At 36.8% G+C, this 14,008-nt stretch overlaps 1 protein-coding gene across 1 annotated transcript; it reads left to right on the top strand.

Annotated features, from left to right (window-relative positions):
* The first annotated feature begins 2,712 nt into the window (after positions 1–2,712).
* On the top strand, positions 2,713–12,189 carry PHox2 (paired-like homeobox 2). Its single transcript, NM_001171210.1, is given in 4 exon segments — positions 2,713–3,006; positions 8,464–8,678; positions 10,061–10,193; positions 11,657–12,189. Coding segments are annotated over 4 exon segments (795 nt in total). The 5' UTR covers positions 2,713–2,759; the 3' UTR covers positions 11,857–12,189.
* The last annotated feature ends 1,819 nt before the right edge of the window (positions 12,190–14,008 follow it).

Genomic DNA, 14,008 nt, shown 5'->3' with positions numbered 1-14,008 from the left:
ATGAATTGCCTTGGAACATAGCAGTAACCAATTAAACACCACAGTATATCGTAAATGTCTTTTCAAATTATTGATCCGTTGTCACATCCATCAATGTATTTTTTCTTGTTGACCAGAAAATTACTCGGATTTCTCAGACATCCCCGAAAATATTGGCTACATGTTGAGTCTACAACAACTAGATTTCTTGAAAACACCTCAGTGATAACAATCTGTTTTGTTCCTAGTAATATCATACACATTTCAGGGGAAATAATCCTCTTACATGTTTATTCTAGTGTGATATCGTAGTTTGATTGGTAATTGTGTTACTTACTATCCCAGTCTCTCTATCACGATAGAGGGACTGAGTGTGTTACTATGGAAATCTCAACAGAAAACAGAAGAAAACTTTAGAGCATTGTAAGGTTTAAATATACTCGACTCTTGATAATTTATTTTATTCGAAAGTGTCTCGCCCCGAGAATATATCAATTCACATCACCGTATGAAGTACTTTCGGGGAGAGAAGATCAATTAAATTTAATCGATGCCTTTTTGACTGACAATCAATAAACACACTGATATTCCCTTCTAAAACCTGATTCCTTTTAAAGTTCCTCCGTGATGTTGGTGTCACGTGCAACAGTACGAGTAGTTTACAGTCATGGGAATGCCAATAGCTAAACATGTCAGTCTTTGTAAATTGTTTCCTTCGAGCATTCCGGGATCAATGATAGGTATTAAGTGGGTACCGCCATGTATACAATAAAGTTACTCTGACTCACCATCAAATTAAGGTATAATGTAATTATACAGATCTCTACACGTCAGAGTTTTGACTGTATGGCCACATAAACAAGATATTGTGGTTCTCCTCGGGCCGTGGACCATGGTCGAACTCACCGTCGCTTGTTTTTGAACTGATAAAAATATATCAAATTGAATGCCGCGACACCAGACATGGCGATATGTCATCAAAACACCGGAAACGGAAAATTTAGTTTGTATTGCTTCATAATGGAATGCTAATATAGTTAGGTGAACAGTTGGGCATAGTGTAGTTAAAATGTTTTTCAAAACCTGAACACTACAAGATAAACGCTATCGTTTCAATCGTGCACCTAGATTACGTATGTGTCACTCCAGAGATGACTTAGATATATCCTTGACTTGCGTGTATCCCGTTGTAGGTGGAAGGCTGATTGACAGAGTGTCCGGTGATTGAGAACGGCACATTTGAACAATGAGCCATCATAAGTAGAAATGGCGTAATATTTTCGCTTTGATCTGAAAATGTCCAATTCATCAGTGTTCGGTGGTGGTCTGATGTTGCCATCGTGATAAACATGATGTAAGTTGATGGTCGCGTGATATTTATTATCCGAAGCTCAAACTTTTATGAGACTTTCTTGACTTTTTCATGTTTCATGGCGGAGAAACAGGCTCATCTAAAGTAGGGGCTATTGTATTGTAATTATTCAACGAAATCGCGAAATAATGCACAGTGTACATACAGCATATAAGATATATGTATATTCAATCCCAACTGACAAGTATGAAATACATTTGTTTGAGACGAGCGTGAGAATAGATACCTAATTAATTATTGAATTAATAACTTATCGATTAAGTGTTTTCGTTGGAAAAATCGAGTGCGACATTTGCGTTATACGAAGAACGTAAATTCAATGTATGCGCGATATCCAAGTACAATATGATCCACTTAACGATAATATCTTTGTGTTTTTCAAAGTTAAATTTATTTTCTCCCACATGGATATTAATTTAATAATGTATATTGTTCCATTTTTGAAGTATTTTGCATTTGTAACCGTGACAGTTTGCTGATTTGGTCACTTTGTATTTGTAAAGGTTGAGCCGACTGGGGAATTAGTTGAATACAATAACTAAGACGAAACACGACTGATGAAACTGACATTGTTTTCCATTCCGTACATTCACTGTGTTCTGTGTTTATCAGTTCCGCGCAGTATACTGCGTTCTATTTAAAAATGACTTTTAATAATGAAGAAGATAATAACAATATAAAACACTCTTTTCTCATAACCGACATAATTTTATAAGAATTTCGAATAACAAATATGACGGTCTATCGAATACACTGATTTACGAGGGACATGAGTGATGATGAAATACACCAGATGATAGGTACATTATTTACAAGTGAAACTAAACATTTTAAAGAGGTCAATAAGGGGAGGGTGTTTCCCCTGGGTATACTCCAAGCGTTCTCTAATCAGCTCGTGTGTGTACATTTCTTGACAGCGCCTAGCTGATTGAAGACAAACACAGCGAGTATAAAGAAATCAATGTTATACAGCTCTATTGTCAATGCAATAACCGTAGGCAAGCTTTTTTACAATGATTAAAACCATAGCTTGCTATGCGACCGAACAAGTTGCCAATCGTGTTAAGTGTGTGTGTCATGTAAATTGTCATTGCTGAAAGGGGCCACGAGTCAATAGACGAAGCCAAAGCGATGGATAAAGAACTGGCTTCCACATTAATACATGCAAACAAATGGCTTTTTCCGCACTACCAATTGCTACGGACTGGAAGTGGGTGATTATGATTGGTTGAATTGTCGGTCAAACTAACCAATCACAGGGAATCGATTGGTTCTCGGAAAAAAAGAAAGACTTCTATCTGACTACAAAACGTCAAAGAATTTTTCTGACATCAGTATTGAAAACTACTAACCGTAAAGACCCATCTGACTCTACTCAGAAACTGAAGTTGTGAATAAAAAAGTTAAAATGGACTATTCATATTTAGGACAGAATTCGTACGAGTCGTGCTTGCCCGTTGACACCAGCGGGCTGGGTATGTCGTATGGCGACTACGGGTCGTGTAATCAAGTTAACCAATCCACTGGTTATCCGTACGGTAGTATTAGATCGTCCGTAAACTACGCTAGCGGCACCGCTAGTATGACGGGAACCTGCAGCATAGCCGGTGTGATGGACCACCAACCCGTGACACAATGTTCGCCGTACAGCACAGGTGAGTTGCGTAGCTATTAAATCTCGTCCGTAATTATAACTTCACCATGTAACGGCGGTAGTCTACCGCTAACTTGCACCAAAAACACATTTATCAAACCAACTAATCAAATTTTCTGTAGTTTTTGTTTCTGGGTTCATTTATTACAATTTCTAAACTAAGTCTATAATTATTTTATTCGATCATTGTTCTAAGTTGATTTGATTTATTAGTCGAGTTTGTCCATAATTTCGTTATACCTAGTGCCTATTTCCTATATGATTTTCTTATTATACTGAATTATGTACTGCAATGTAAGCATAGCGTGTAACGTTAGCATGTCACTTGCAAACTAATATATTTCTTGAGATTCATAACAACCAATTTCTTTCTTGTTAGCTTTTATAACAAAATTAGCAGTTCTATTTACGTTTGACAAACGTGTCATTTTTCGAGGTGAATATAACTTCTAAAAATACACATGAAAACTAACTCAATTGCTGATTATTCGCACTTTGCAAATAAAATAAAATACGTTATAAAGCAATTGGCTCTGTCGTGCATGTCGACATCGGAGGCACAGTTCCTTCCTGTGTTATGATGGTATCGGGCATAAATTCCTTTTTCTTGGGTTGTGACTGCATCGGACATTAAACTGAATGCTATGGACTTAACAGTCCTTTGCCAACCTGGGTACCTTTCCGGGTCACGGTTCGGATATACTATGGCGATGGACTTGGCGATGGTAGAATGAAACACTAGCATACAGGTAAAAGTATATGTGCGCGCTATGATTGCTTGAGTACACTACATCATTAACGTGGAGAGATGGGGAATGAACGATATTTACCACGACAAACACCACGTATATGCGCACATTTCAGTGATACCAGTTCCACACATTTAAAAAGTTATATTTCTAAAAAGTTAGATGCAATTCCTGCATATGCTAATCATAACTGCGAAATGTACTTTAATGGGTTTGTTGAAATTGCTTTCACAACTACGTGTTTTACCCGATATCATTGATCACCCAGATCAATACATTGATATAGGGTAACACAAAGAAGTTTGCGGTTGCGTTCCTGCATGAAAGGGTGGCTATGTGTTGAGATATAGAAACGAACACGTCAGTATTTTTAGTCAATATACAATGAGAAGTATGTGCGTAACGTGCTTCTTAAAAAGCTACGACTGTTTTGCTACATAAAATGAATGACTGTTGCTGTCAAATCACCCAAATTTGCATTTTACAGACAGGAATCATTTCACCCGTTAGCTGCGATTACTATTAGGATACGACTGTACATATTAATCGTGTAATATCGGTTTTATTAGATAGGTGACTAACTTTATGAAATGATAAAAGCTCGTAGTTCCAGGAACAGGGCGGTATTTACCAGCGTTTAAAGATGTATATTGTGACTTACTAGTCCATTAGCGGTGATTATGACTCCATGTTCCCTCCTCTATCAGACATCGTACATCGATGGAACAACATTGAGAGCGGTGATCGTGAAATATCTAAATTAAGATAACCCAAACATATTTGTTAATTCCAATGAAAGGTGCAAACGCGAAGGGACAATATAGATAGTTGACGAACGGAAGACTAGTTTATTTTGACGTCAATTGTTAATACTATGGTCGGAAATCCCCTTTCAATATAAATTGTTTACACTTTACGGGCAAGTTGAATTTGGTGAAAATTGGATAATTTAAAGAATAATAAACATCCTTTTTGTGGTTAATTTTCCGTGTCAAGTGCGCCTTATTGACACTTTCTTTGTTCAATTTGTCATGTTTTATACTGAAGGGAAGTTGGTGAACAAAGCGTTGAAAGCAATCGCTGTTCCTGTATTCTAGTCGATACGGGTTGGACAAGAGCGTATTAACTTGCTTTATTTCTTCAAATGAGGTTGCATAGGCGTTGTGGTGCAGCGGTTACCAGCACTATATGAAGAAACACCGTAACTTGTTAAACTATCCGAGCGCTTACTGTAGCATAGGCATGATCACAGTAGTACTACTAGTACGACAGTTGCCAGCTCGAAACAACCCGGAGAAGCAGATTTGTTTTCACAGCATGCACTGTAAAACGGCTTATCCTGCATTATAATCTGTATTTTTGAAAGGGAAATACGTTACGAAAGCACTATTTCTCTTTTATATTGGTATACCGCATATGAAAATACTCAACATTTTGCAATATTTCAGGCGATTCGTGCTATTTATAACCAGGTTATTTTGAAATATAAGTCGCTTAGAGAAAAGTCGCCAAATGTTGATATATCAATGGTATTACGGCACACATATGAACCATCTTGCTTACACCACCATGACTCTAAGCAGAGCACACTTAAAATACATCGTAACAGTTCATTGAGCAGCAACGAATGTTTAAAAATTTGTATGCAAGAACAAAATATTAAAGCTTTGTAACCTGCTCTATTTTATAAATGTTATTACTAGGACCCCTAGTAATACGGAATGTACTAGTTCATCTCATTTCATTAGATGCAGTATTTTGTGTTATATAGATAGTAGGCACAGTGACAACGAACGTTCAATCGGTGAAACTTCGAAATTAATCATTATTATTATTATTATTTTTTTAAACCTACACTTACTTAAGAACATACTCCGCATAAGTGATTTAAAATATACATCACTTCCTAACAAATTCTTTAGAACATAATTAGTACTCTGCATAGTGCCTTGAAAAAAGCTAAAACTCGTCTCGCGTACCTAATATTGAAGTCATCGACATAGAATATTACAAAAGATTGACTATTAATAGTGTTACATGATATGTTACATAACATTCTGAATGCATTATTGTAAGCTACTCGATGAAAGTCTATTCTAGTAAAACTGTTGTCTACAATAAACATTCGAGCAATAGATAACGAAATAGCAGACACTGAACATCAAGTGAACATTTACCAAACCGACGTAACAAAAAATAGCTCTAGCATAAGTAATTACTAAAATAATAATTAGTGGCAGCAATCTTTCGAGTAAAATCAGTTTAACAGTTCCGTTCTGAAACCGAGGCATTCGGCCAGTTACAGGTGCACCATACGATCCGATTCATACGTGGACACGTTGGAATGTTGGTACGAATTGAACACCCCAGCAAAGAGAAAATAACTCTTTTCAGATAGCCGGATAGTGAACTACCTACTACCCAATAATACATACTATATTTACCGCTATTCGCTTCTACGTGTAATTGTAATTCACTGTTGTCAGTACATTACATTTTTATTTACAGATTGTGCAAGTTATTCACGTCAACTCCAGCATTCTCGTATCAGCTATCGAAAAGAACATAAAACAGTACCGCATAAAAGCTTTATCGCTTTTTATTACGAATTTTATATTTACATAAACTCATAAACCAAACCCCAAATCACTGATAATAACTGCAGCCCGACACCACAGTCCCTCTATCCCGGGATAAAGGGACGGTGTCGACACCTTGTAACCAGCGAGCACTGTAGCCGGACGCTTTGTACGGCAGCCAGGCATCGTGTAGCCGACCTGGACGGCAGCCCGACATCGTGTAGCCGACCTGGACGGTAGCCCGACATCGTGTAGCCGGCCTGGATGGCAGCCCGACATCGTGTAGCCGACATGGACGGCAGCCCGGCATCGTGTAGGCAGTGTAGTATTCTAACCGGGCACTGGGCAGAGATTTGCTCTTTGGTATTAGTTATACAGTTTACCATACTCATTGCGTTAAACTAATTGGTAAATAAATAATAAAAAAAAACATTGAATAACTATTTCAATTCACTTCACTGTGATTTTTAGTTGGTGTCTTACATGCCTGACAGACTGCCCTATTTGTCCCATCCAATTACGATTCAAGCCTTTTTCCACGTTGATGAGATTAAAGATGATTTACTTTTCATTCTGTTTTATTGATCTTTATTTGGCATTCATCTGTGCCCTATTTGGTATTCATGAGGCTAATCCACCCGCTTTGTTGTAAAAGAGTTACCCAAGAAGAGAGAATGTAAATCTTTTTAAACTCGGAAAACTAACATCATCAACGAAAATATGAGGAGAGTTTAATTAGACCGAGGCGTGTTGGTTTTGTTCTTTGGGCTGGTACGCCGCTCAACGCGTGCTTTCATTCTAGTGTACAATCTAAATCCCCCCTAGTCGCACTAACACCCATGTGTATGAACGCTGTGTTAGACACGTGTCGACTGACATACAAGGGACGGGTTGATAAATGTGTCAATATCATGGGTTATGAAATTATTATCATGCTACCCTTTTACAACGATGAAGTTGAATGACTAACAACAATGCCTATAGCTCAAAGTCACAAAATATGAAGTTGGTTTTACCGTGGGAAACTTTATCAAATATGATTCTATTGTTAGTATCAAGAAAAGAGGAAACATACACTAGAGGGTAGGCCCACGTGACCATAGATTGGTGACGAGATGATCACTGCGCCATGTGAGAAATAAACCACAAATAACGAAACGTTGCGATTCACGTATATAAAACATGACGATTTTTCATGACCAACATTGCATAATCGTGATGTTGCTTGTCCATGCCGATCGGATGACGATTATTCCACCACAGTGTCGATAATCTGGGCTGTCTGCATCTGGCGGTGTGTACGCTTGCTTTAGCAAATGTTGTATAAAAGAACTGAAGTAAGGGAGTTATACGATTGCCCGCTTAGTGAAATTAAACTGCAAGTATTTGTGAATTAGCGACAGTTTATTGTGCACATGGGTAGTCGAGTTTGCTTTGTAAAACAATAGTGGCTTCAGTCAGCAGACGAAAAACCAAATTTTAATTATCAATGCAAACAGTCAACCTAATAACATGGACGGGCATTGTGGTATCAACTAACATTCTCGTTAACAGCTCTATAGGCAAGTGGGAGCGCGGCTGTGAGTATTTCTCTGATCACTGAAATACGAGTCGTGTATTCCACTCGGCGATGTTCAAACAGGACGTGTTACAGCATTGCGTGAGCGAGTTTGCTTGCGTTGATTAATATTAACATGTGCTTGACGGCGGTCAATGTGAAGAGAAAAACATACTTTTGAATTTGAAGTGCCTAATTTATTTTTAAAAGAACTTGCTTAATAAAGGATGTTTATTATCACATTTATTCAACAATCTAATCTGATATTTCGCGAAAAACATATGTTGTCGTTAACAATTCGAGAATATATTTCAAATCTAGCCCCAACTCAGCGCCATAAATGTGTCGTGATGCTAACGTATAGTCAAACCACTAGGAGCGAATGACGCATTGACAAACATATCTGTATTTCCAGACTCAATACGCCAACACATATTCTCGATCTGCAGTAAATTCTTGTGTAAATGTCTTCACATTTCTTAGAAAATATTATAGTACATTTTCATATTGTCATAGTAAATAAAAATATTGGAATAGGCTCTTGAACACAAGCATTATTGTTTATATTCCAGGTGTTCCGTATATGCACCGCGTATTACACGATAGTACGGGCACAATTGGCAGCGGAGGACCTGGCGAAAAGAGAAAACAGCGACGAATTAGAACAACATTTACGAGTGCGCAGTTGAAAGAGTTGGAGAGAGCTTTTCAAGAGACCCATTATCCAGATATATATAAAAGAGAAGAATTGGCCCTGAAGACCGACTTGACAGAGGCCAGAGTACAGGTACAGCCATCAACAAATGTTTATTTGTTTCAATTTCGTCGATCAATTGTATTTAAATTGACTTCCATATCATTTCCATCGCATGGAAATAAACAATAATGTTCGTTTCCGTGACATTCATTGGTACGCATAGACAGTGTCGTCTTCCACGCCTTCCTACCGTGGGTAGAGTCTCAAAGTAGATATAATGAACATATACCAGTGAGTTGCCCGTCTCAAATCTGATTTCTGCTAGCAGTTATGTTTCGTCGTAAGATTGTTACAATATTATATGAGTGTAAACATAAAGTATACTTTCAATAAGATAATTGTTATGTTATTGTTGTGTGTTTCAAATATGATGTATGGTTGCGTTTACCACACATTTGGGTCGCCATATCTACCAAGACGGCGCTGAACAATGGAGAACGTCGAACAAGTTAAAACGATCAAGAGAGTTTTATTAAAATCAAATGTATTGCATTTCTGAAATTAATTGCAGATTTTAAGAATCTTGTAACGCCGACCCAATCTCATTCACGTTGCTGCAAATTGTGAATTCTTTGTTTCTCGTTGCTTTCATACACAGTCCCAAACTACACAGAATATCACTTCGTATTCAGTTATAAGAGTTTTAATTGAATTATAGATCTTTTGGGAGAAAACGGTGTGCAAAATTAATTGGTTTATTTTGGTTTATTTTAATTTGCCGACTGACTTGCATCGAGACACGTTGACCAAATAATCACAGGGGGAATCAGAACACGGCATACTGTATGCCTGACGTGACAGATGGTGCTTTTTACTATAGTTTGTCTAGAACTACAGACTTAGCTAACATTTGTACGTAACCCGCTTTACCTATCGATGGAATACCATGACTACGTTTAACGAAGCAAATCGTAGAACACATTTTAAATTTGAACGAGGCAGACATTCCGAACAACGTAACAATAATCACTCAGACGGGTCGCGCATTATATCAAATCTTGAAAAAAATTTTTGAAATTATGTATATCCGTATATTTTTCTGTTACTTGGAATTCTGAATATGAGTTTAAGTATAGATACGACTTGTTACCAGTCTAACGTACCCTGGTATCATTTGTAGGTATATATACGTCCTGTTTCTCGTCCAACTACTCATGACCTCATTTTAATTCTTCTGACACAGTCGTCCGTTACCTGTCTAACATTTCCTGGCTCAAATTTGGTTCATAACATCACACTCTAAAAACCCACGCAACGTATTCTATGCCGTACATGATTCACGCTTTGAGCAACAAGTTTTTATCAAAATTTTGCGTGTATTAATGTTTTTGGCGAGCAGCAACAATCCCCAATACGAGAAATCAAAATATCACAGTGAATATGAACATCCATAACAGATTTTCATGTTTCAGGTTTGGTTTCAAAACAGAAGAGCTAAATTCAGGAAAGGTGATAAAGCTACCCAAGCCAAACCAAAAAAGAAAGCTATCAAATCTAACAACGTGGTCAACAGCGAAGAGAAAACGACGCCACCGGAAAGCACAGGTAGGTCGTAACACCCCGGTCAGAATTCATATATGTTTTATAATTATTTGGCAAAAAACATATAATTTGCATGTAATATAATATAATATAATATAATTAATGATGTTACTAAATACTGTTATGAATAATTTACCCAATACACCTATTTTGTATGCTTTATATTGAAAGCCGTTCTTGTCTATACATACTAGGAGGAATGTCGGTCGAATTGACGCTTAATGTTTAGATACTGTGAACGATACTAAATAATACATACAACGGACTTTGACCTCAGCTATAGGCGTAGAATTGCATGCGCTTTGTTTTACGTTATTGTCATTTATAGACATAACGGGGACTATTTTGACAATCTCTGGACAGCGATGTACAGTTTTAGTATTCTTTGCGTTAAAGAAAGTATTGGTAGAGTGTATTTCACTTGAGGCTGCTAGTACATGTATATACACAACAGTGCACACATTCTAGTACTTTACTGCTGCTGGCGTTAATATACACCTATTGTTTTACTTCTGTTACCGACGCACTTTCAGACGCCTGGTATGGACATCACAGTAATACATACTATAGTTTTACTCATATTACGGAAATGGCTCGACGCAGTAATACATACGATTTTGTAAATTGCTTTTACGCATGTTACCACATTACTAGACACAGCAACTTGAATACGTATTTCTTTCTGTTTTTCGCGAGATTTGTGATGCAGTTATACATACATGTTATTTTGTGCTTGTTACGTGTATTCCCAAACGCAGTAATACACATATTTCTTTTACGCGCGATTTTAGATGTAGTAATTAATACATATTGTTTTATGTTTGTTACGACGGTTATCTCCAGGCGCAGTAATACACACTTTTATTTTACGTCAGCTACCGACATTACTAAACACACTCTTTTGTGCCCAATAGGGGCAACACACGCCTATAAATCCTTGCATAGTATTATGTAACATTTTTACAATAAGACAAACAGACAAATGGTTCCATTCTTGTTGTAATGTCTTTTATGATTCGAATGTAGAGTGAAATGTCGGAAATAGAAACTTTGAAAAGATGAAAGACGGAGAATTAAGACTAACCCTTGCGCGATTGTTGTACCCTGTTTATGAATCACGTGGTGTGTTAATGTGCCCGGGGTTTTCATGTTCAATTTCCGTTTCCGGTAATACCACTCTAACGGTTCAAATGTACGCTCTGTAAGATTACGTTCCAATATTCCAAGACGTACAAAATATTAGTTACACTTTTCGATAGACGAATTTTAAAACGTAAAGCTAACGATTATACGATATATTTATTCTTTGATTTTTAAACAAAAACAACACAAGTTACTGTATATGCACATCAGCACCTACATGTTTCTTTAAACTAATAATACTTAAACTAATAAAAAAAGTGCTATATTGCAAATGTGGACTTGTTTCACTTGTCTAATGTGAACTATTGTTGATTTTATTGTAGACACGACAAAGACAACGACGTCAATATCTGCTTCGTCCTGGTCATCTGCAACGCCATCATCTGTAACAGCTTTAAACACAGCAAACTCTTCCCAACAGCTGCAGAAAGGTCCTTTTGCCAGCGTTTTGTCGTCGTTGCCACACTGCACCACCTCACACGTCAAGAATACGTCATCGACATTGTTCCCTATTAATTATTGAATAATATACTCGTAGTACTCCAAATGAATGTATTTTGTCTCCAAGCATTGTAGCCATGTCCTTAAAATCATTCCAATGAACATGGAAGTCGGTGATATCATACAATGCGTTCACCTATTCATAGAGCTCCAATTGAATCGAACCGATTCTGGGTTTCGCAACCACGCCACCAACGATCAACTCAGTAGATGCTCCAAAAAATACATACGTGGGTGATGCACATGATATGACGTCATGGTTTGTGTGAATTAGCTACAGTTCGTGTGATAAGGGACTGTTCTTTTGAGTTTGTTGTTCTTGTCAATAAACTTTTATTGTAATATGTTAATGGCATAAAGTGTAGTGTTGTTTGCGTGTTCAAATTTTCTACTATCAAAATTCCAATTAGGTTTGGTTCGAGTAGTAAATAATTGAATATGTGAGTAGGTTGTGTTTAAACAGGACGTACTCAATCGAAATAGTATTATTTTAGACATGGATTGTGTTTTAAATAAAACCATCTAGTACAGATTGAGTTGACAAATTCTTTGAATATTGCTCACAACTAAATGCCACTGTAGTCCAGTATTGTTGTTTTGTATCGGGACGCCAGGTCACGTGGCTAAAGCAATTGGATAGCCAAGCTATATAACGGTCGTATGTGCATTGTCATTAGTAATGAACAGCAAATCAGTAACTATAGCAACTGATCAATAACTATTAGAACTCCTTTATTGCAAAGCATTAACCATATTACAAGATAACAAGCATCTTAAAACGCATCTATGTCTGTCTATGGCCTACCAATAACCATAGTAACTGATTACAATTTATCAGTATGCATTCAAGCGGAAAGCCACGTGATCTCCCGTGAAGCGAACACATGAACATGTGTTTTGAATTGCACACACAATCTCGTTCTGATTAATCTTTATAATTCCATACAAACGCTACAGAGCTTGGCTCTATTTATGTTTGCGAATATCTGTCATCGTTTCATTACGTAATTAAAACCCGTGCCATTAGTAAGTGGGTTATGACAAAATACGCATACTCGTAAATGGGAATACTTATTTTTAGTAAATAAAATAACACTTTATTGATTAAAAATAATGTGTTGAGTGTATACCATTTTTTCAAATTATTGTTATACAATAATCATCACTATTCTCGTACGTGGTTGAGACGAGTGACGTCATGGGACATACATTTACAAGAAAACAGAAAAAAAAACATGAATTATTTTGTCCCAGTATACCTTACACTGGCAGTGTATCTGACATACCATTTTATAAAACGACAACGAGACCAATCCTATTGACAAATCATTTTATTCAGGCATTGGGGTTGCGGCAAATTGAAGTGATACGTTGCCAGCAATAATCAAATTACAAGGTCCAGAAGATCAATATAGGTAACGCGCAAATGTATTTTACAGATACCTTTCTCATATTATTGTCACTTAATCAATCATGCTCTCAATATACCTCAATAATAGAAAGTGCACAAATATTAATTGAGGTCTGTGTTGAAAGTGTTTTTAATAACAGTGTTCGGATTGCTTTCTATTCACATGTTAAGGATTTTACGAAGATTGCATTGTTTTAATTAAAAAGAATTGTGACAGTGGTATTACTGTTATATGGTATGAATGTGTACATACAATGTAATACATTAAATTAAACAACACAATTAAATAAAACCACATCTAGTCTCTTTATCTACAGGGACGACTGACGCAAAGTTAAGAGTGCACAACATAAATATGTGTTATCAAGGCTGTATAAGTTGAGGGCATGCAAGTATAATGTGATATGCGATGAAGATTACACGCGAATTGTAGAAGGTACACGAATTGAGATATGATCAGAAACTCGCAAAACAAATCTACATTTACAGACATTCTGATGCATTTCAACGCCTACTGCGTTCTGTGACGCTATTGGTTACATTCGATTGATACGCACAGAATCGGATCGTTGTAAAACGTCCGAAAAGCGTGAGAGTTCGCTTGTCGTGACATTTTTATCAGTCTACGGTTATGAAAGTTGAATATTTATATCTTATAAATCCCTGGCGCTATAAATTATACCTACAAAATAATTTTCATAAGATTGTTTATCAACTCATTGGACGGAATGCTTGAGTGTCAGCTTTGAGATAAGATTCACGT

Source organism: Saccoglossus kowalevskii, chromosome 4 (assembly GCF_978046115.1).
Source record: "Saccoglossus kowalevskii chromosome 4, keSacKowa6.1, whole genome shotgun sequence".
Lineage (NCBI taxonomy): Eukaryota > Metazoa > Hemichordata > Enteropneusta > Harrimaniidae > Saccoglossus > Saccoglossus kowalevskii.
Note: the sequence above shows the minus strand (reverse complement) of the source record. Positions and strands in the feature narration are given on the sequence as shown.